Source organism: Podarcis gaigeae (genome assembly GCF_964106915.1).
Source record: "Podarcis gaigeae genome assembly, chromosome: 9".
In the NCBI taxonomy this organism is placed as follows: domain Eukaryota; kingdom Metazoa; phylum Chordata; class Lepidosauria; order Squamata; family Lacertidae; genus Podarcis; species Podarcis gaigeae.
In genome coordinates, this window is record NC_139685.1 from 58055678 (window position 1) to 58077952 (window position 22275).

A 22275-nucleotide genomic window follows, 5' to 3' on the forward strand; every position below is an offset into this window, starting at 1 on the left:
ATTTCTCGTGGGTTTCCATAGAAAGTCATTGTCTTACAGTGTTTTCTGCAAATGATATTTCCAAAGAAATGGGTACTAAAAGATCATCTTTCTCAAATATGCCTTCTTAAAATCTTTTTTTCACAAGACACCATTTTATGGACTATTTGTTTTATTTCCCTCCAGCGTACACACTGCAACGCACAACAAGGTTCTCCCCTGCCACTCTTTACAGTAATGAGTCTGTGGAACTTTTGTTTTCTGCTACCTAATAAGAATAGGAATCTTAATTTGTGAGATTAGGTCGCTGACTGGTAGAGGCGAACAGAGATTGTGTGTGCTTGGGACATGTGTTTTCCCCACTCCTTAAATATACAGAACAACTTCCTTGAAGCATCAGCAACAGAATGTTGAAATAACCATCTATCCAATTAAAGCACATGTACCAAATGTGTATCATCTCATCCAAACGAAATGCTTGTTCACCCATGTGCCTCAAATAACTCAATCGTGAAGTAATCAGGGTTGAAATCTTTCTTTGTTACCTGTCTTATAGCACAGTTTGCAATTCAAGGTTACTACACAAACAAGTACAGTGGTACCTCGGGTTACATACGCTTCAGGTTACAGACGCTTCAGGTTACAGACTCCGCTAACCCAGAAATAGTGCTTCAGGTTAAGAACTTTGCTTCAGGATGAGAACAGTATAGCAGCAGCAGGAGACCCTATTAGCTAAAGTGGTGCTTCAGGTTAAGAACAGTTTCAGGTTACGTACGGACCTCCAGAATGAATTAAGTACCACTGTATGTACAAAAGTGATAATATTCCTTAGGGTAAGAAAACAGAGGGGCTGCATTGCAAAAATAATAATCATAATAGCTATTTGCCTAGTGCCCTGTGATGAGCTAGAGTTGCTAGAAGTCAGCACCCTCTCATTCATTGCTCCTTCCATCTCCTGGCCAGGGAAAGAGGGAATCAGCAACCCACACCAGGTTCTCATTTTCACACTCTTATGAGTGTGCATTGTGCCTAGCAATGGGATGGGGTGGGGTAAGTGACAGTGGATGAGTAAGAGTGAGACACAAATGTAACAATAGAAACAAGACAGGAAAAGGCTTCCCACAGGATTGCAGGTAGCTTCCTTACACCAGGTGAGAGACCCATCTAGCTCATCTTGTCCATCCTGAGTGACAGCTGTTTTTCCAGGGTCTTGAGCTGAGGTGATGGAAACGGACCCATCACCTGAACCCCTTTTAGCTGGAGATGCTAGGAATTGAACTGGCAACCCTTCACCTGCAAAGCATGGGCTACATTCCCTCCTCTGGAGAAACACAGACCCCATTGGAAGCTCTTCAACATCTTTTCCAGGACTCATACTTTGAAGCAGTTGGATAAATTTCCAATGAATGGGCAAGCCTTGGTCCCAGTCCCCACTGTACCAGCATTGCAAACTGATAGGTTTCCCTTAATTTAACTGTATAAAAATCTGAAATTTTGCTCACCTCATCTTTTTTTTTAAAAAAAAAAAATGTCCCAGTAGGTTCTAGAATGGACATTGAATAGACATTCAGCTCTGTTAGAGTTTGATCAGGGTAATAGCTGTTTATTATACAATCCTGCAACAGTCTAGCCAGATAGGCGGGCACTTGTGATTACAAACACAGAACCAATTACCATCCTTTGAACTATCATGATCTACCCCATATATATTTACAAGGTAGTATGGAGAATAATACAGCCTGTTCCATCGCTTAGATTTAGTGCCCCACCAACACCGGTTCTGCTGTCAACAGCAACGTAGACAAGAGCGAATGCACAAAAGGGCCTTGATGCTTTATGAACATCATAAAAAATGATACATAAAAACACTAAAATGAACTGGAATAAAAATCTGCCTGTTGTGCACATGTTCAGAGGTAATGAAAAAAAAAAGGAAGAAAGGCATCTTGATCTTGAAATAGCAAACTGGGAAGTTACCGTGTGAAGCCAAAAGAAAAGAAGAAAAGAATGTTAAGAAAAGAAGTTCCCTCTTCCCAGGAACCTCTAGTAATTGTATGGGCATTGGTACACCCACTGTACATTGGTGGGTGTGATTTGAGCCATCTTCTGCCTCCATTACTTTTTTTGTGAGAGAGGGGTGATTACATGAGTCAAGCATATACACATACATTCCAATGAATGGAGCAGCTGTGTGACACATGACCCTATGGACATGTCTGTAGGAAGCATGTTGAGGCTTCTACTGAGTCAAGAGGATCCAGTCCCAGGCAATGTCAAGGCAAGACATAATCACTCCTCTGCAGGGGAAACGGAAAGATGAAAGGCCTGAACAATGAATCAAATGAGCGACTTACTGGGCAGTTCCTCTGTGGGTTATTACTTTTGGATCATGGGAGCCTTCAGTTATTTATCTTCTGCCTTGCGGCACTGTAGCCATCCTATTGCCCAACCACTGTGGAGTGGCGAGAGACGTTACAAAAGAGTCATTTTCATTTCCTGCATTGTATTGTATGAAAGAGAAAGTATTCAAACCATTCCCGATTTTGTAACGTTTTCTGCCAATTTTGTTTCCACAGATATATGGCCATTATTGACCCCTTGAAACCTAGACTGTCTGCCACAGCTACGAAAGTGGTAATTGCAAGCATATGGATTCTGGCCTTCCTGCTTGCCTTGCCACAGTGCCTCTTTTCCAAGACGAATGTGATGCCCGCAAGGACTTTGTGCTACGTTTCGTGGCCAGGCGGCATGAAACAGCGATTTACGTAAGTCGCGCTTTAAATGGCGCTTTTGCATGCTTTGCTGATGTTGTGTGGGCCTCCTAAGAGCATAGCCTATTGTGCTGGACCACAGCAAAGATTGCGTAGCTCGTAGCTTGAATTAATAGTGAAAGTCCTTAGTGGAGAGGTAGAGGTAAAGGAGGAAAATGAGTGGCCTTCCTTCATCATTTCTGTTGCCATGGATGCAGTGTCAGCTAGGAAGTTGGCTCCAGCAACCACAGGCCCTCATCAGAAGACCTCGGGTGTCAAGAAGGAGCTCCTATAGGATCAAACATATCCTTAGATCATAGGTGGGCAAACAGTTGCTCTAGGTCCATATACAACCCTGGGCAGCCCTTAGCCACATTTCAACAGCTCTGGAAGCTCAGACCTCTGACAAGAGTAATCTGTTCCTGGCAGCCTTATGGGAAGGTGCAGAGAAAGTGCTTCAGGTGTGCTTTAAAGGTATTGCCTCTGATTAAGGAAAAGGAAGCTAACAGCCTCCCTAGGAAGGTAGGCATGGCTGAGGGCAGACCAAGGTTGGTGGTGCAGTGTCCCATTCACCCAAATGGACCAACCTCCCCTATCTTGGATGGAAGTTCTTTTCCCTTTCTTGTTCCCTTCACACAAGATGAAGGGATGTTGTGTGTGAAAAAGAAATTAGTATACTATTCCTAATGTTGAATGGGCACACTGCCCACGTTTCCCTATCTTTCAAATGAAGCCTGGTTGTTTTACCAAGACAACCAGATGCTTAACTTCTGAAGGGTCCTTCTCCAAGAATGCATCAGTTCAGTGCTGCTCTCTTGCAGGTACCACGTCATTGTGATCGCCCTTGTCTATTGTTTCCCACTGCTTGTCATGGGTATCACTTACACAATCGTTGGAATTACCCTTTGGGGCGGAGAGATCCCTGGCGATACATCTGACAAATATCACGAGCAGCTGAAAGCCAAGAGGAAGGTAATGTACCACTAATTCTTGCTTAGTTAGTACAGGATTAATTCCTGTAGCTTTATGGTTGTGATTGCCTGTTTTGTAATGCACATTCCAATGGTGCAGACAGCACAGTAGGCGTGAGGTCCTGGGGTACAGGAGAAGCATCCATCTTCAGGCCAAAGGGCTGAAACTCTCCTTCTCTCCAAAGGAAGTGGGAGCATAGAAGAGGTGGTCAGGACACTGAGGCCCAGAAACTCTCAGCTCTCCTTGGTGTGACAACCAATGTGCATCGCTGCCTTGCTGCTCCAAGGACCAGCACAGGATAGTGATAGCGAATGAATGGCTTTTGCACTGCCTCGTCCTTTTGCCCTTGGGATATTTAATAATGCAAAACGTGTGATGGGATGGCTCCATGTTGTGGGTTTCCTATTTCCTTCGTTCTGCTTCTCTGTGTTGGCTGCTGCTTGGAGGAATGGGAAGCAGAGAGAGGAAGGCTGTGTACATGCCATGTGTTTAAAAGCACCTTTTAAAGCCCAACAGCTGTGCCACAGCATTCTACACTAGCCACAGTTTCTGGACCAGCCTCCAAGGCAGCCCTACATAAAATCAAACTCGCCCTTGATATTATCAGTGCATGGATCATTGTAGATAAATGGTCTCTGTCCAGTTGGTGTGTCACATTTATAGGTACCTTAAGCCCTACGCTGGTAAGTGGGAAAGTAGGAGATGATAGATAGAAAGATAGACGATAGGTAGTTGATAGATAGATAGATGATAGATGATAGATATAGATAGATAGATAGATAGATAGATAGATAGATAGATAGATAGATAGATAGATAGATGATAGATAGATAGATGATAGATAGATATAGATAGATAGATGATAGATAGAGATAGATAGATAGATAGATAGATAGATAGATGATAGATAGATAGATAGATAGATAGATAGATAGATAGATAGATAGATGATAGATAGATGATAGATAGATAGAGATAGATAGATGATAGATAGATATAGATAGATAGATAGATAGATAGATAGATAGATAGATAGATAGAGATAGATAGATAGATAGATAGATAGATAGATAGATAGATAGATAGATAGATAGATATAGATAGGTAGGTAGGTAGGTAGGTAGATAGATGATAGATAGATAGATAGATAGATAGATAGATAGATAGATAGATAGATAGACAGATGATAGATAGATGATAGATGAATGGATAGATATAGATAGATGATAGATGAATGGATAGATAGATGATAGATAGATAGATAGATAGATAGATAGATAGATAGATAGATAGATGATAGAGATGATAGATAGATAGATAGATAGATAGATAGATAGATAGATAGATAGATAGAGATAGATGATAGATAGATAGATGATAGATAGATAGATAGATAGATGATAGATAGATAGATAGATAGATAGATAGATAGATGATAGATAGATGATAGATAGATAGATAGATAGATAGATAGATATAGATAGATAGATAGATAAATAGATAGATAGATGATAGATAGATAGATAGATGATAGATGATGGATGGATAGATGGATAGATAGATGATAGATAGATTAGATGATAGATGATAGATGATAGATAGATAGATGATAGATAGATACATAGATAGATGATAGATGATACGTGTGTGTGTGTGTGTGTGTGTGTGTGTGTGTGTGTGTGTTTATACTTATAGCTAACTGAACAGCCTGGCTCTAATAAATCCACTATGATAACAGGATGTCAGTATCCTGTCTTCTCTGCTGTCGGTTCTGTCTTTGCTATGGCTTAAAAAAAATATTCTAAGCACTAATGAAAGAGCTCCCAATGGCCTTGGTTAAAATGATGATGCCATTTATCAACCTGACTTTCATCCATGACATTAATGAAGTCCTGCTTCTCCCTGATTGAGCGGGTGCTGCCTTTTGCATAATGTATGGCCTGAAATGTTTGGCTGATGGGTTTCCCACCTCCTTTTTATTTTTTCAGTCACACTGGAAGGAACCATGGCACTTTCAATTTCAGGTGTGACTGTTAGCATCTTTTCTGATTGCACAGGCATTTGAGGACCGGCTAGAGGACAGTGTGTGCCTGTTCTCGGGGGGAAGCTGTAAAAACATACAGTATCTGCCTCTCCGTCTTTTTGTTTTAATAAAAATATTCTTACCAGCTCGGAGATGAGGGAGATGAGGGAGAATACAATCTAAAATAAATAAAAGACGTGTGGCCTCGATTGGCTGTATCTGAGTTACTGGCATCTCTATAGAAGGTTCTGGAGCGAGTGGTCGCAGACCAGATCCAGGTGCTCTTGGAAGAAGCTGGTTTTATGGATCCATTTCAATCAGGGTTTAGGCCTGGTTTTGCCACAGAAACTGCCTTGGTCGTTCTGTATGATGACCTCTGTCAAGAGAGAGACAAGGGAAACATTTCCCTGTTAATTCTTTTCAACCTCTCAGTGGCTTTTGATACCATCAACCATGGTATCCTTCTGGAGCAACTCTCCAAACTAGGAGTGAGTGGCACTGCTTTGCAGTGGTCCCAGTCCTACTTGAATGGTCACTCCCAGAGGGTGTTACTTGGGGGGTGGTTTTCAGCCCCGTGGAACCTTCAATGTGGGGTTACACAGGGCTCAATTCTATCCCCTACATTATTTAACATCTACATGAAACTGCTGGGTGGGGTTATCCGGAGGTTTGGAGTATGTTGTCAGCAGTATGCTGATGACACTCAGCTCTATTTCTCCTTTACATCTGCAGGTGAGGCAGTGGAAGTTCTGGACCAGTGTCTTGCCTCAGTAATTGACTGGATGAGAGCCAACAAACTGAATCTCAATCCAGATAAGACTGAGGGTGGGTTAGTGGGTGGTTTCCGAAACCGGATGGGTGGGAGATCGCCTGCTTTTGATGGGGTTACACTTTCTCTGAAGGAGCAGGTCTGTAGCTTGGGGGTACTCCTGGATCCTTTGCTATTACTTGAGGCTCAGGTGGTCTCAGTGGCCTGGAGTGCCTTCCAGCAGCTTCGACTAGTGGCTTAGCTACACCCCTATTTGGACAGGGATAGCCTAACTCCTGTTGTCTATGCTTACCAGATGCAATGTGTTATACATAGGACTGCCTTTGAAGTCGGTTCGGAAACTTCAGTTGTTGCAGAATTCAGTGGCCAGGTTGCTCACCAGAGCAAGACGGTTTGAGCGTATTACACCGATCCTGGTCCAACAGCATTGGCTACCAATTAGTTTCCGGGCCCAATTCAAAGTGCTGGTTTTGACCTATAAAGCCTTAAACGGCTCAGGACCACAATACCTCAAGGACTGCCTCTTCCCATATGAACCCACCCAGACCCTGAGATCATCTTCTGAGGCCCTCCTTCGTGTGCCTCCTTCTCAAAAGGTCCAAAGGGTGGCAACACAAGAACAGGCCTTCTCTGCAGTTGCTCCCCATCTGTGGAAGTTCACCTGGCGCCTTCATTATACACCTTTACGCACCAGGCAAAAACGTTCCTTTTTAACCAGGCCTTTGCCTGACTTGATCTACTTCCTATACCCTTTTTAAAATGCTGGCTCTCGGGGGGGGGGGTGGCGTGTTATTGGGTTGTTATTTTTGTCTTGATTTTATGTATTTGATATTTATGTGAATTGCCTTGAGACCTTCAGGTATAGTGTGGCATAGAAATAACAACAACAACAACAATACAGGGTGTGCAAAGAGGAATTGGGTCACACCAGTATTTCTGTGCCTAGCACAAGAGGGAACTGGATGAGCCATTTTACTACCTCCTTTTCATTTTGTCAGTGAAACTAAGAGGGTTGAAAATGCAGAGTATAGGATTAACTACAAGACAAGACATGGGAGAACCTGTAAATTTCAGCTTCTCCAGCCTTAAGTCCAGTTTTTAAACCCTTGTGAAAATTCAGTAGTACCTTTGAGTGATATTGACATATTCACCCATTCCCTACTTCAGAATCCCAGTCAGAAGAATTACTTACTGTTTTTCTGATTGCATTTTTATCCTGCCTTTCCTCCATGGAGTCCAAGGTGATACACATAATTTTCATCCTCCTCATTTTTTCCTCACAACAATCCTGTGAGGTAAGTTACAGATAGGTAGCCGTGTTGGTCTGCCATAGTCCAAACATAGTCAAAACTATGGTCTGCCATAGTCAAAACTGGAAGGAATTTTTTTTGTTTTGCCTGCGAGGTAAGTTAGGCTGAGAGAATTGGACTGACCCAAGGTCACCCCGTGAGCTTTATAGCCAAGTGGGAATTTGAACCCTGGTCTCCCAGGTCCTAGGGTTTATCTACACTTACCTTTTCTCTGTGCTTCCCAGGCATGGTCCACACCTCAGATCTCTGTGTCTGAGCACTCTTTCTTTTGCTCCAGAGCTTTCCCCATGAAGATCTACTCTTTAAAGCTGAATTGGAGCCAAGAGCAATCCACAGAAAACCCAAATTACCAGTTTTGCACTTCAGCTTTAAAGAGCAGGCTTATTTTTGCAGGAAATGCTCTGGGGGCAGGGAGGGGAAAGCACTTGGATATGGAGCTTCAGAGCTCAGACCTGTGCCTGGAAAACAGCAGGCAAGATGTATGTGTGGATAAGCCCTCTAACTACTACATCACACTGTCTCCTGGCTTCTGAGCACAACAAGCACATTTCTCCAGGTCAGGCGCCACCTCTTCCAACAGCTGTGGCAGTTTGTACGAAGGCCTCTCAAGGAGAGAGGTGAGCAAAGGGCTGTCCTGCTCCCCCCCCCCAGCACCCCTCAGTCTGTGAGTTTAGATGCCACTATTGCAATTCAAGCCATGAGTGACAGCTTACCTAGAATTCAAATCTCTACTCCTCCCCTTGCAGTGGGGGCTGGAGTGCTGATAAAGGATTGCCGGTGGGCAGTGTTTGACGGACTCATTTTTATGGGCCAGATTAATTTCTGCTCTAGTAACTGAGATTGCTGGAGCATTGAGCACCTTGTACAAAACAAATGCTCTCTCCTTTACCCTAGAACTATTTCGGCAGCAGTTTTTCTGAAGCTTGATGCCAGCTTAATTGTGTGCAAGATTTAGTTGCAACCTTCTGCTGTTTAAGAGCGGTCAAATGTCATATCTGAGAGGCAGAAACCTACTTTGGTAACTGAATGTCAAAGCTATCCATATTGCATTGATACAAAATCATTTGGAGCACATCTTCAAAACTTTAAGCTTGACCCAAAAGCTCAAATTCAGATATACAATTTGAAAAACCATTTTAATACCCAAATTCTCTTGTAGTTATCCACATACAAGTTATAATTTTTCAATGAGTGAAATTACACATTTCTCCAGATTACTGATGTGGGATCCCCAACACATTGCCCACAGACATTGTGCCTGCTAAAATAAAATGTGACTTTTGCTCTCACTTTTCGTTTTGGGGGTAGGGGTTGGAGCAATAAGGACATAAAAAGCTGCTTTATACCAAACCAGAACATTGGTTCATCTAGCTCAATATAATCCACACTGACTGGCAGTGAGTCTCAAAGTTTTCAGACAAGGAGACTTCCCCAGTCCTATCTGAGGATATCAGAGATTACACAAAGCAGGTGCTCTACCACTCAATTATGGTCCTTCTCCCCCAGCAAGACTTGTTTGCTCTGTTCGTGTTTTTGGTTTTTTATTTGTTTTGGGGGATATTTATAATGTGTTGCTTGTTTTGCAGTGGATGGGTGGGTTTTTAGCATCATCAGTGTCTCTCTTGTGATGCCAAGAGGTTGCCTATATCTGCCCCTGGACTCAGAATGGTTGTTGACCTATGCAGTAAATCAACACTCATTTGTCCCAAAGAGCAGATCACTATGCTTAATATTGAAGCACAAGGAGAGGGGGGGGGGGGGAGAGAGAGAAATCAAAACTGGCTAAATATATGCTGAAAGTACCATTCTGGAATGCTACGTTTAGGTCATTAGCATGGTCTGTAAAGAGTGAGAATGAGAACACCATGTACCATGTCATCCATTAAAAAGCTTCCCATTATCTTCAGCTTATAGGCTAAATGCTATAATGAAACAACAGCCAAATCCTTTACAAGGCAATTTTCTAGGTTCGTGCCACCATCTCCTTTTCTGTTAGCAAAGGTCCTTCTGCTGCTAAGGATCTGTCAAAGGTCTGGTGGTGGTGATAAAGTGAGAAATCACTCGCTGTGCCAGACACTGTAAAGAAGAAGTGCAGAAGAAAATTTATTTGAAAGCAATGCTCAGAACAAAGAAATCTCTAAGGATATAATCCTGCATATGCTGGATGTATGCCCCGTTGAACACATTGTAATGCACTTCGTGCTAAGCCCAACCCTGATATGTGACCCAGAAGAATAACATGATGGATGGTTTCAAAAGCTTCTGTAAGGTATGGGAGAATGATCAGGGCAGCACTTCCATTGTCCAAATCACTCACCAAGACTATTGCCATTCCATAGCTGCACCTAAAGCCCTTCACGGCCTAGGACCCTCGTACCTACGGGACCGCCTCTCCCGGTGTGCCCCACAGAGAGCCTCAATGTCCATAAATAGCAACACCCTAGTGGTCCCGAGCCCTAAGGAAGATTAGCTTCAACCAGAGCCAGGGCCTTTTTAACACTGGCTCCAACCTGGTGGAACGCTCTGCCTCATGAGACCAGGGCCCTGCAGGATCTGAATTCTTTCCGCAGGGCCTGTAAGACAGAGTTGTTCTGCCTGGCCTTTGGCTTGGAGCCAATTTGATTCCCTCCCCCTCTTTCTTCTTTCTTTTTCCTTTCTCCTCCTGTGATGAGGCTGCATTTTAATATTTTAATGTTTCAATATTTTAATGTTGTATTTTAATCTTGTTTTTAAGTTGTATTCATTCAACTTGTTTTTATTATTGCTTGTTAGCTGCCCTGAGCCTGGCCTTGGATGAGGAGGGAGGGGTATAAATAAATATTGCTTGCTCCCTTGCTGCAGAAGTTCCATCAGAAAACAAGGAAGCTGGCACAAGTCATGTGATGACAGAAACAAGCTAAAAGTGCAGACCAAGAGTGCTTTTCTACTCTAGTTGCCCCTTCTTAGTTGTAATGCCTGAAGAAGACTTATAAAGTTCACTGGCTTGCCTTGAGCAAACCACTGGTTCAGATCACAGAGCCAAACCATGGTTTATCGCAAGCCGGTGGGTTCCCAGAGAGGATATTTTGGATGCTTTGTTCCCCCTCTGGTGGTGCTGCTGTGCTACTCTGAAGAGAAGCCATTGTTTGGCTTAGCATGTCATCCAAATTCGGGCTCAGTTTGTCTCCTCCAGGAAAACCACAAGCTGTAAATCCATGAACAAAGCTTTGGTTACCACTCATGGTTTGTGTGGAGCAAGACAAGCAATAAACCCATATTTACCTGAGGCAGCAAATTCTCTTTTGGCTGGCTCCAGCAGTGCTGCCAACAATCTTCACATATGCTTGGGCATAGTTTCTGTACCTCTAGCTGAGCAGATTCTAGAATTCTGTATGCAATGGGTTTTTCCTCCTTTCAGTAGCCTAACACTGGCGAAAGAGGAGAACCCAACGCAGGACTTGTTTTTGCTCACAGATCTTTCTGCCCAGATCAGAGCTAGGATTTATAATAACCACCTGCCTCTCCATTTCTTGTTCCAAACATCCGGAAAGAAAGAGAATTTTTTCAGAAATCTCATCTATATTCTCACAGGCATCTCTAATTTGAATTAAGCCTGTTAACGTCAACTTTCCTGCCACTGCATACTATTTATTTAACCATCCCACTACTAAAGGCAATGGAACACATTTCCTTATACTCTGCTAACGGAATAGCAATTAATTCAATTTCCGGCTCTTAATTTAACACTAAAATTGGGAGGGCAAAAGGTCTGTTGATATCAAACTTGGTAATAAATGGATTTAATGCATAGCAATGTAGATATGCTCCCGCACCTTGACTTTCCCTGTGATTCATTCAAACCAAATGACTTCTCCCAAAGAACAGAGGCCTCTTCCAAATAAATGGTGTTTTATGTGTCAAACAAGTTCTGTCTTTTCACTCTTATTTTTTTTTAATGGGGTTCTCTTATCATTATTGACAATTGCTTCATGCAGCTCGGAACCAAACTAGAGGTGGCATCATTCATGCACTTAGCAATTGCATGGATTGATAGTGGGCAGAATATTAATTAGGCTGCGGGAGATGAGTCTCAAATATCCCTGCATCCATGTTATTTTCAAATAGAAAAAGATAGGTGCTTCTCTGCCATTAACCTTTGCAAGCATCCAGTATTTTGGGCCATCAATTCCACTTTCTGTGCAAAGTTTACTGCGGTTGTTAAAAGGCAACTCCAAAGGACAAAGAAATAGTTTATTGCTGAGGTGCTTGGAAAACTTGATAGCATTGCAATTTTGTTGTAATCCTCTTGAGGCCAGTGCCAGATTTACATATAAGCTAAACAAGCTGTAGCTTAGGACCCCACTCTCTTAGGGGCCCCCAAAAAATGTAAAACAACAACAACTGGATGTCTGTTTCCCAAATATAAGATAGGAAAACAAATAAAACCAAACCTACATGCAGCAACAGTGCTTTGTGTTGTGTAGGCTCCAGATGTAAGTAGAGGGCCCTGCCTGCTAGCCTGCTCCCAAAAATATCACTGGTTTGCTCATTTCTATATATAGGGTGCCTACATTCTACATGTGCAAATGGCTTTAGATACCTATTAGGTCCATAAATTACCATATAGCCTATGTTCAACACAAAAAACAGTGACAATTTGTTGTTGACAAAGGACAACTGGACATATAAAGGGCCTCATTACCTTCAGTAGCTTAGGGCCTCATCAAACCTCAGTCTTGAAACCAAGACCCCTTTGATAAGGATAGCTCAATCAGTGTTGCAAGAGGGTTTGTGGTGGTTGTTCTTAACTTTGCCCATTATTATGCTAAGAACAGAAAATTCTGTTCTGTGACATAAGAACATAAAAAGAGCCTGCTGGATCAAACCTATGGCCTATTTAGTCCAGCATCCTGTTCTCACAGTGGCCAACCAGTTGCCTGTGGGAAGCCTGCAAGTGGGACATGAGGGCAACATCAGTATGCCCACCTGTGATTCCCAGTAACTGCTATTCAGGTGCATATACTGCCCCTGACAGTGGAGGCAGGACATAGCTGTCATGGGTAGTAACCACTGAAATACATTTCCCCATCAGTGCTCCTGACGGGGTGTCAAACAATGTTCCCTAATGCAAACCATGCATCCCATCTATATTCCAGGCAAATGAAGAAGCCTCAGGTCTTCTTCAGGCATCTATGTAGCACAATGCCCTTACTAGGGGAAAGGGAACTGCTTGCCAATCACTGGCTTTATGTGTCGGCTCCTCCTCCCCCACCTCCTCATTCTCCTTGAATTAGAAACTGGATGTCATAGAGCTGGAAGGTGGGCAACATGGGGGCCTTGGCCTAATTTCATCTGAGGAGGAGGGGTGACAGAGAGGAAGGGAGTGGCAGAAAGAGAGAGAAAGGGGGCGTCCTTTTGGTTCTGGATCTGCCCTTTCTTGCCATGGGAATGACCTCCAAGGGAATGTGACAGTCAGTAGAAAAGAAGGTCCCTCACCTCTGCCAAGGTGCATGTTGAGTCTAGGGCCCCATCTGCACTAAACATTTTAAACAATATCATGGCACTTTAAATGATCATGGCTTCACCCAAAGCACCTTTGTTAATGGGGCTGAGTTGATAGAGGACTCCCTGGGATACAGTTCCCAGACTTCTCTGGGGGAGAGAAGAAGAAGAAGGAGAAGAGGAAGAGGAGGAGGAGGAGTTTGGATTTGATAGCCCACTTTATCACTACCCTAAGGAGTCTCAAAGCAGCTAACATTCTCCTTTCCCTTCCTCCCCCACAACAAACACTCTGTGAGGTGAGTGGGGCTGAGAGACTTCGAAGAAGTGTGACTAGCCCAAGGTCACCCAGCAGCTGCATGTAGAGGAGCGGAGAAGCGAACCCGGTTCCCCAGATTACGAGTCTACCGCTCTTATCCACTGCACCACACTGGCTTGTGTGTTAAGAGGACTTGAGTGTTGAACCACTCCAGGAATTTTAGCTCCTCGCAATTCTTGGCACCTTTAACAAACGACAGTTTCCAGGAAGGATAAATATTGATTGAAAGGTGCACTCATTTATACACTTTTATATATTTTCAAAGTGACACGTCAGGTTGCTGGATAAAAATAAATAAATTATCTACTGATTCCTTAGGATAAAGCAGAACTTGGGAGAAGCTGGTGAGAAACAGCCAGACTGATCACCAAGTGCTTAATCATATTGATTGATTGACGCCATATGCCTGCCAGCTCAATGCAAGGAACAACCTAACCCACTGGGAACGGAAGAAATGGAGTGGAGAAATGCAATTTGCCGTGAAAATTGCTGGATGATTTATGACAATATAATAATAATTTTGCCTGTAGTACTGGGTACTGTTTTTCAGTCCACTAATGATGCCATACTATAGACAAGTCAGCATTTCTGGAACGTAAGACAGATAAAAGGGACAGGGAAAATGGGACAGTGGCATCAGAGCTGAGCTTAGAACAAAGTCTGGAGTGGCTGGTGTGGCCGTGTGCCCTACTCTGCAGAAGGCAGACTTCTCTTTGAAGAGCTGTCCACTACAGGTGTAATTTAAAGATAAAGAACCCAAAACCAGCAGCTGGACTGCAGACTGAGCAGGCACACCATCCACCTGATCCCAGTCTTCCCTACTTTGGAGTAACAAAGGAGTGGAATCTTTAGCAGAGGAGTCACCACTTCTTAAGCCCTGCCAGGCTTGTCCAAGTCAAGGTGCAGCATGGGTAAAATCACCTAACCATCTATTAGGAAGACCCCAGAGCCTGTGCTACTGAATGTATTTACAGATGATAATACAGACTTGATAAATCCCTGCTTGGCTAATTTTGTAGCTGCGCGTATGACTATTGCCAGCTTTTGGAAGGACCTTAATGGAGCTGATTTAACAGCATTGTGTAAAAGGATTTGGCAGGTAGCCCTAGCAGAGAAACTTACATGTGCACTAAGAATAGCTAGAGGAAGTAAATGCAGAGAAAAATTTGCAGGAGACTGGTAGAAATTTATTGCTTATGCAAATATTTCAGACAACGAAAGGAGAGTCCCTAGGGTGTGTGCCAATATATGGATTTGTTAAATGTTTGTCTTCTTCTTGTTGTTGTTTTTGTAACCCTTTACATTTATTCAAAAGTTTTCTTCACAAAGAAACATCTTCATATTTTTGTTTCTGAATTTGTTCAATTGGTTAAGGTCCAGATTTTGTAATGTTCTTTCCTCTCTTTAATTTATTTTTATTGGTTACATTTGTTATACAACTTAAAAATAATTAATAATGTTTTTAAAAAACTAAATGGGGTGGCTTTTCCTTTTTTTTTATCCTTGTTTGATTTTCTTTTGCTTTTTCAAATTTTCTCCATCATTGATTCAGAAAATAGTTGTGCAGTGTCAGGGCTTGCAGATCTTTTTTTTCCCAGGGTGAGAAGGCATCTGGGAATGAGGGGCTTTGGATCCAGAAATCACAACCTTCCCCTTTTGCAATCCTGAAATGCCCCACTTTTGCTATTACCACCTGCAGAGGAGCCAGGACAGTGCAACTATCATGATCCCTGAATCCAGCAGCTATCTAGACACAGAGTCAGAGTTGACTGCTGGAAATCAGCAAACCACTGCACTCAAAGCTGTCAAACAGGAGCCCCCAGAATAAATTCCCAAGCCACCAGGGCCTCTGTGATGAGAGCCTGGACCCTATTGGGCACTTTCCCCTAAGATGGGGAACCAGATGCCTCCCACCAGCAGAAGGCTATGGATAGACAAAGCATTCCTGTCTTCAGTACAGGGGGTTGGTGCTTTAAAGCTCTGAAGTTCTCCATTAGCAGATAGAGTCTGGAGGAGATAGTCAGGAAACAGTGACTTAAAGGCTCCCAGTCTGCTCTGGACTAAAGTTGGAGCAAGTTGCTCACTTGGAGCTATCCATGGTCCTGAGCAGCCTTGCTGCTTTCTCTGTGGGATCTAGCATTGGACAGCAACAGACCTCTCTCACACACTTTGGAGGTCCATAGGATTTCACCCTTAATTCAACATTTCCATATGTTTTTATGTATAACAGAAGGCTCGTTCACGTGTTACTTTGAACATAAGCACAATCTATCTCTATAGATGCACACAGATGCTGATTTGTAGAGCTCAGCTAACAGACACATAGGTACGCAAATTATACCCTCATAGAACACCCCCAGTGTTGCAAAGCCACGCACTTTCTTCCTTCTTTCATCCCAACCTCTTCTATGTTGCTGTCACCACACAAAGTTGGCTCTTGGAGATATTGCTGTAGACATCTTTGCCTTCCATTCTTCTTTACCTGCCTCATATTTCCTTTCAGTTACAACCCACCAACTACTGCAGCAATTGCATTTAGGTGCTATCCAATACCCACTGACCTGGAAGTAAGTCCCATAGATAGAATTGCACTCCTAGTAGTGCAAAAAAAAAAAAGGTGATGTGACATCATCATGTTGAAAGACCCCACTTTCCCCAAGGGCAGGAAGGATGGGAAAACTCATAATGCAATCCCATAATGTTTAATAATGCAAAACATGTGACCAAAGCAGAGAGGAGGAGCAAAGTGTGAGTGCTCAGTACTGAGGTCATGTTTCCTTCTTCTCTTTCATGACTAGCAGCCGGAATGGAGAACCTATGTCTCTCTAGATTTTGTTATATTCCAGTCCCTTCAGACCCAGGGATGATGAAAGAGGGAGTCTTGACAACATCTAGAGAGGGACATGTTTCCTATTCCATTTTAGCAGCTTCAATCTGAAATGGACTTCAATGATAGGGAAAGAAGCCGTCCATGAACAAAAGCAAAATATTTTCTCTTTAAGTATATGCTGCCTACTCTTTACAAGGAAATGTTCTTGTGTTGGGAGAAAATGCAATAAATAAATGCACACTGTTAAAATGTAAGTGGTAGTTATTGCAGTAGGAGGAGAGCTGGACTACAATTTTCTATATTTATAGGGCTAAAGTAGCACTGAGGAAAAGCACTAGTTTTATTCCTCCCAGAGTGCAGTAATAAAGCAGTTAGCATATTTGCAAAGCTTAAGCAGGGTCTGGTCTGGTTTCAAATTGGATGGGGGACTGTGTGTTGAGATTCCTACCTTACTTAGACAAGTTGACCCTTGGGGTCCCTTCTAACTCTACAGTTCTATGATTCTATCATTCTAAGACGCAGTTTTCCAAATCCTCCAAATTCATAGCGGTGAAGCAATGATTTGGCATGTCTTCAAACTTCTTGTGCGGAAATAGATTGATCATTGCAATTGCAGGAGCAATCAAAACAATAGAAACTCTTTTCAGTGGTTCCACACCTGGCTGGAGTCCTTTCAACACTTTAATTTATTTTACCATGTCTTGTAACCATAGAATCATTTAAAATGTTAAAATCTAGAAGTACTATTTTCATCTTTGTACTGATGTTGTTTGACGTTGCTGCTTTTAGACTGTTTCATGCTGTTGCTGATTTTGTTTAGTTCTAATTTCATGGAGGTGCTTAAATTGCTTTAAACAATTTCTTGTTGTTGCTGCTGCTGCTGTTATTGTTGTTGTCGTTATTAGTATTATTTACTGCAAACTACCTGGAGAGCATGTGTTGCTGAGCAGCATGTAAATATTACTGCTTAAGACATGCAACTGCACTTCCAGATAAATATTTAAGAATGAATGTTGGCTGACACATAGTAACCCCTCAAAACCAAACCTTTCCACTATAACTAATTTTTCATGTCTTCATTGATGGGAACAATTATTTTTTACTCTCCAGCCACCTTGGAGGTTGCTGAGCCAAAGCTCCCCTTTGCCCCACCCTCAAAATTGCCTACTGCCAATTTATTTTGACATAAATAATACTCATCTGTATCTCTCTTTCCCTGCTGCAGTTGAAAATTGATGTGTTGATGGCATCACAGAGGGTGGACAGATTTGGCCCAGTGGCCTTCAACTGCTGGTGCCCTACTTCAGTGTTTCCCAACCTTGGGTCTCCAGCTGTTTTTAGACTACAATTCCCATCAATCTGACCACTGGTCTTGCTAGCTAGGGATGGTGGGAGTTGTAGTCCAAAAACAGCTGGAGACCCAAGGTTGGGGAAAACTGCTTTAGATGGTCAAAAAGAATGTGAAAATTAATGAATGCATGGAGGTAACTCTAAATAAATGCAGTATTAATTATTGGATCACCAGCACTACCAATTTCTTTTTCTTTTCTTTTTTAGTTTGTTATTTGTTATTTACTGTCTTATTTCCTCCCAAACATTGCATTCAACAACACACATATGTGCAGACACCCACACCCACACATAAAATGATAATAATGAAAGTAAATATTTTTCCCCTTTTATCTTCCAAAATCTTTTCTTCAACTTTGACTTCCTGTCAAGTCCCTTTTGCATATATTTTATCTTACATTTGAATGTACACAAAACAATAAACCTTTCTATATATTTTTTCTAATACATTCTGAAAACATAATAAATCCTTAATTGTTGTCCACCTCCTTTTAGTTCCTTTATCACTTGAATGCTAGCATGGAGTCAAAACTATTATTGTATTTTTGAACATATCTTCTATAACCATCCCATTTTTCCGCAAATTTTTGATTTGATTTCCCTCTGAGTTTACTAGTCAGTTGAGCCGTCTCCACCAATTCCTGTAATTTGATTTGCCAATCTGTTATTTTTGGAGCCTCGTGATCTATCCATCCCTTGGCCACAAGTATACGAGCCGCTGTGGATGCATACAAGAATAAGAATACCTCTCTTAGATTTTTTGGGATCTCTTTATCTAAATTACTTAATAGAAATGCCTCCGGCTTTTTAGTAAAAGTTATCTCCATCATCTTTTTCAGCACTACCAATTTCAGTGGTGGGCGCGGGAGTATTTTTTATTTATTTATTTATTTTTGGTCAGTTCTACATATAACAGAAGCAGATCTCTGAGTCTGCAGTGACACAGGGCGGGCAGGTCAAAACACTGGGGAAAGCATTCAGTTATAAATTATAAGAAGGCTTCCATCATCCACAAGCTGCCAGAAGACATGACCCATGGGAACAACAAGACATGAACAAACCCACTTTTGATGTTGTGTGTCATGGCATTGTGGCTTCTTTGCTTTCAGGCATCATCCAAGCATAAACAGAGAGAAACGGGGGCAGCAAAAAAATTAGCACTGAAATAGGAAGCTGCCTTATACCAAATCAAAAGGTTGGTCTATTTAACTCAGTATTGTCTACACTGACTGGCAGCATCTTTCCGGGGTTCCACATAAAGCACAACCCCAGTCTTACCTGTGATGTGGATTGAGCCTGGAACCTTCCACCACAAGGCAGATCCTCTTACCATGGAGCTACAGTCATAACTACGCCAAAGGGAAAAAGGATGCCCATTGCTAAATCTCTGCATTCGCCTCCTCTACACCTCTCTAAGCTTGCAGGGGAGGTGGGTGCCCTTAAAGCCATCCCAGAGCATCTTATTTTAGTGTCCTTTCTGACAACCATCTTTTTTAAAAAGTGTATTGTGGGTTTCTCCTCATTTAAAGAGTATTTAATCTTTCCTTCTTGTTTAATGCATAACCTAGACCATGGGTAGGCAAACTAAAGCCCGGGGGCTGGATCCGGCCCAATCGCCTTCTAAATCCAGACCGCGGATGGTCCGAGAATCAGCGTGTTTTTACATGAGTAGAATGTGTCCTTTTATTTAAAATACATCTCTGGGTTATTTGTGAGGCCTGTCTGGTGTTTTTGCATGAGCAGAATGTGTGCTTTTATTTAAAATGCAGCTCTGGGTTATTTGTGGGGCATAGGAATTTGTTCTCCCCCCAAATGATAGATGATAGATAGATAGATAGATAGATAGATAGATAGATAGATAGATAGATAGATAGATAGATAGTCTGGGCCCCCACAAGGTCCCCTGCTGAAAAAGTTTGCTGACCCCTGACCTAGACTTTTTCTTTCTGTTCTATCCTTTGTGCTCCACTGAGAACCTCTGGTCAAGGAATTCCATATTCTTTTTATGGTTATTACTTTTGAAGTAGAGGGAAATGAATGAAGTTAAGTGTTCCTTATCTGACCATTCTCAAGAGGGTCCACTTCATCGCTCCTTGTGTCAAGTCCTTTGTTTTATCCGTTCATACAGTCGCTGGCTTTTTGACCTGCTGACCCCCAAAGTGACTAGACAACAAACTTAAAACTAAAAACTAAAACTAAACCACACACAACAGCACAATAAAGATCAAGTAATGGAGAAGTGGAAGATGTTATTCATTATGTGTTTGTGGTCTGTGAATCATAAAAGAGATCTAGCTAGCCATTCAGCAAGCCCAAATGCAGATAGTTGCTTTTTCTTAAATCACAGAGGTCACTAAATCAAGCACCTTTTGATTCAGATGTAAATTCTGTGTGGGCAATTCTCTTCTCAAAAAACAATGTTTGCCACACCAGGGAGAAAGTGCCCTGCAGAAAAACAGCTGCTCACATTAAGCCTTGCAGGGACAATAACTTGATGAAAACAAATTCAGTCTCTATCCTTTGGCCTGGTTCCCTGCTGGAATGCTTCGTGCTGCCTGGGGGGCAGGGGGTGGATATTGGCACATGTTATTCCCTGCTTAATACTCTGCTTTGCCCCTTCCCATTATCATCCATATGTCCAGAATGTTGATAGATTTATCTCAAATTCTAACAGCTGCAAATGGGCAACATTAATAATCTGGTGTTGCATGGAATAAAAGATGTTCAGGAGCTATTATGTCAAAGAGATTATTACACTGTGGTTTCTGCCTATTTCCTACATGGAAGCTTCTGATCAAATTCCAGTTTAGTATCTCTCTGCCTATATATCTACCTCTGAATCTGATGCACATGTCATATAATAAGACATATATGCTATCATTTGTGTGCTTGTTATCCCACAAACATGATATACCATGGGCAATCCAGTCAGATAGGCAGGATTATTATTAGTGAGTTTCTTTATTGGTTTTGGTGTTCTTGTATCGTGTGTGTGTGTTCCCTGTATTTTAGTTCTATTCAAAAAATAAAATTCTACGATTAAAAGACATTCATGTCCGTACTTTTTTCCAAAACTCCTCTCCTTTTCTGCAGGTGGTTAAAATGATGATTGTTGTCGTCCTGACATTTGCAGTCTGCTGGTTGCCGTACCATATTTATTTTATAGCTACTGGCATATATGAGAACTTGGGCCGCTGGAAATACATTCAGCAAGTCTACTTAGCCACCTTCTGGCTTGCTATGAGCTCCACCATGTACAACCCGATCATCTACTGCTGCCTCAATAAAAGGTAAGAATGCCTAATAATTCCGTGAGGTATTTGTGGCTGTAATTTAGGAATAACCTGTCAGACGACTGTGGGCATTTTCGTTTCTCTTATTCACATTTTCAAATCAAGATACCCTCCTACTTTCCCTTGAATCTTGCAGTACTTTATATTTCAAGCAGAAGACTCCTTCAGACAGAGGGCAAGCCTCTGCAAAGCAGAGCGCATGACCACCTTGGTGTCTTGAGTCTTCTTTCTGCCTGATACAGCACATTCTAGGGAGGAGATGCCACTGGAGCCCACTGAAGGATAAAGTAGCTTTGAATTTGCTGGACAGAATCTGATTCATGCTGTTTCATCATCACTATCATCATCTATCATCCCTTCCCTTCTATCTACATAATGAGTAGGAACTGCGTGCCTATTTCATTGAACTCAGGTGCAATCTAGACACATATAAAAACTGTTCTGAAAATGCTTTTTTAAAGTAATTTTTAAAATACATTGAATTTTCCATAAGGCTCACCATTGCCATCTAGTGTCACATTGCATATTGCACTAAAAACATTTTATTTGCAGCTGTATAGCTGAATCCTCAGACACGGAGTGGCATTGCCATCTTTTTGGGGGGAACCTGCACATTTGACACTTGGAAATTCAGCAGATGAAGGTTTGCTCAACATGACACCTAAAACGCTGTCTATCCACTGCAGTGCAGCAGGGCGTGATTGGGTATTAACTTGGGAAATCAAAATTCAAATTCGTCTTCTGCTGTGAAATGTATCTTCTACTCTGATCTACTTCTTGGCTTGTTACGAAGCTGAAATGCTCCTCTGAGGTAGAATATAGAAATGTTACAAACAAATGCTAGGAAACAGTTCACCAGTTGACTTCCTGCCCGCCATGGGTTTTTAATGGCACGGGAGCACATTTTGCTTTAGTGATACTGTTAAATGCCAACGAGGAATGGATTGAATTTTTTTTTAATTAGCAACCCTTCATGACTGAGCCTGATTACACCTTAAAGACTAACAGATTTACAAGCATATGCCACAATAATCTGTTCATCAATATGGTGCTACAAGATTCCGCCTTGTGTTTACTGTAGCAGACTAACACGGCTTCCCTCACCCCTGCCATATTATGCAAGATGCAATGGATTGCAAGATGTGTAGATGTTGGGCTTGGAACACAAAATGAAGTAGCAGAAAACATTGTTTACTTTCTGC

General features: G+C 42.0%; 1 protein-coding gene and 1 long non-coding RNA gene across 2 annotated transcripts in view; one reads left to right on the top strand and one right to left on the bottom strand.

Moving 5' to 3' along the window:
- LOC310852910 overlaps positions 1-22275 on the bottom strand; it is a 490613-nt gene that overhangs the window by 283333 nt on the left and 185005 nt on the right. The gene's annotated exons all lie outside the window — the stretch shown is intronic.
- The window catches only part of TACR3 (tachykinin receptor 3), a 35148-nt gene that overhangs the window by 8262 nt on the left and 4611 nt on the right, over positions 1-22275 (top strand). The window contains exons 2-4 of the mRNA XM_083756698.1: positions 2556-2744; positions 3551-3701; positions 20874-21070. Coding sequence (XP_083612824.1) covers positions 2556-2744; positions 3551-3701; positions 20874-21070 — 537 coding nt within the window. The remainder of the gene's footprint in view (positions 1-2555; positions 2745-3550; positions 3702-20873; positions 21071-22275) is intronic.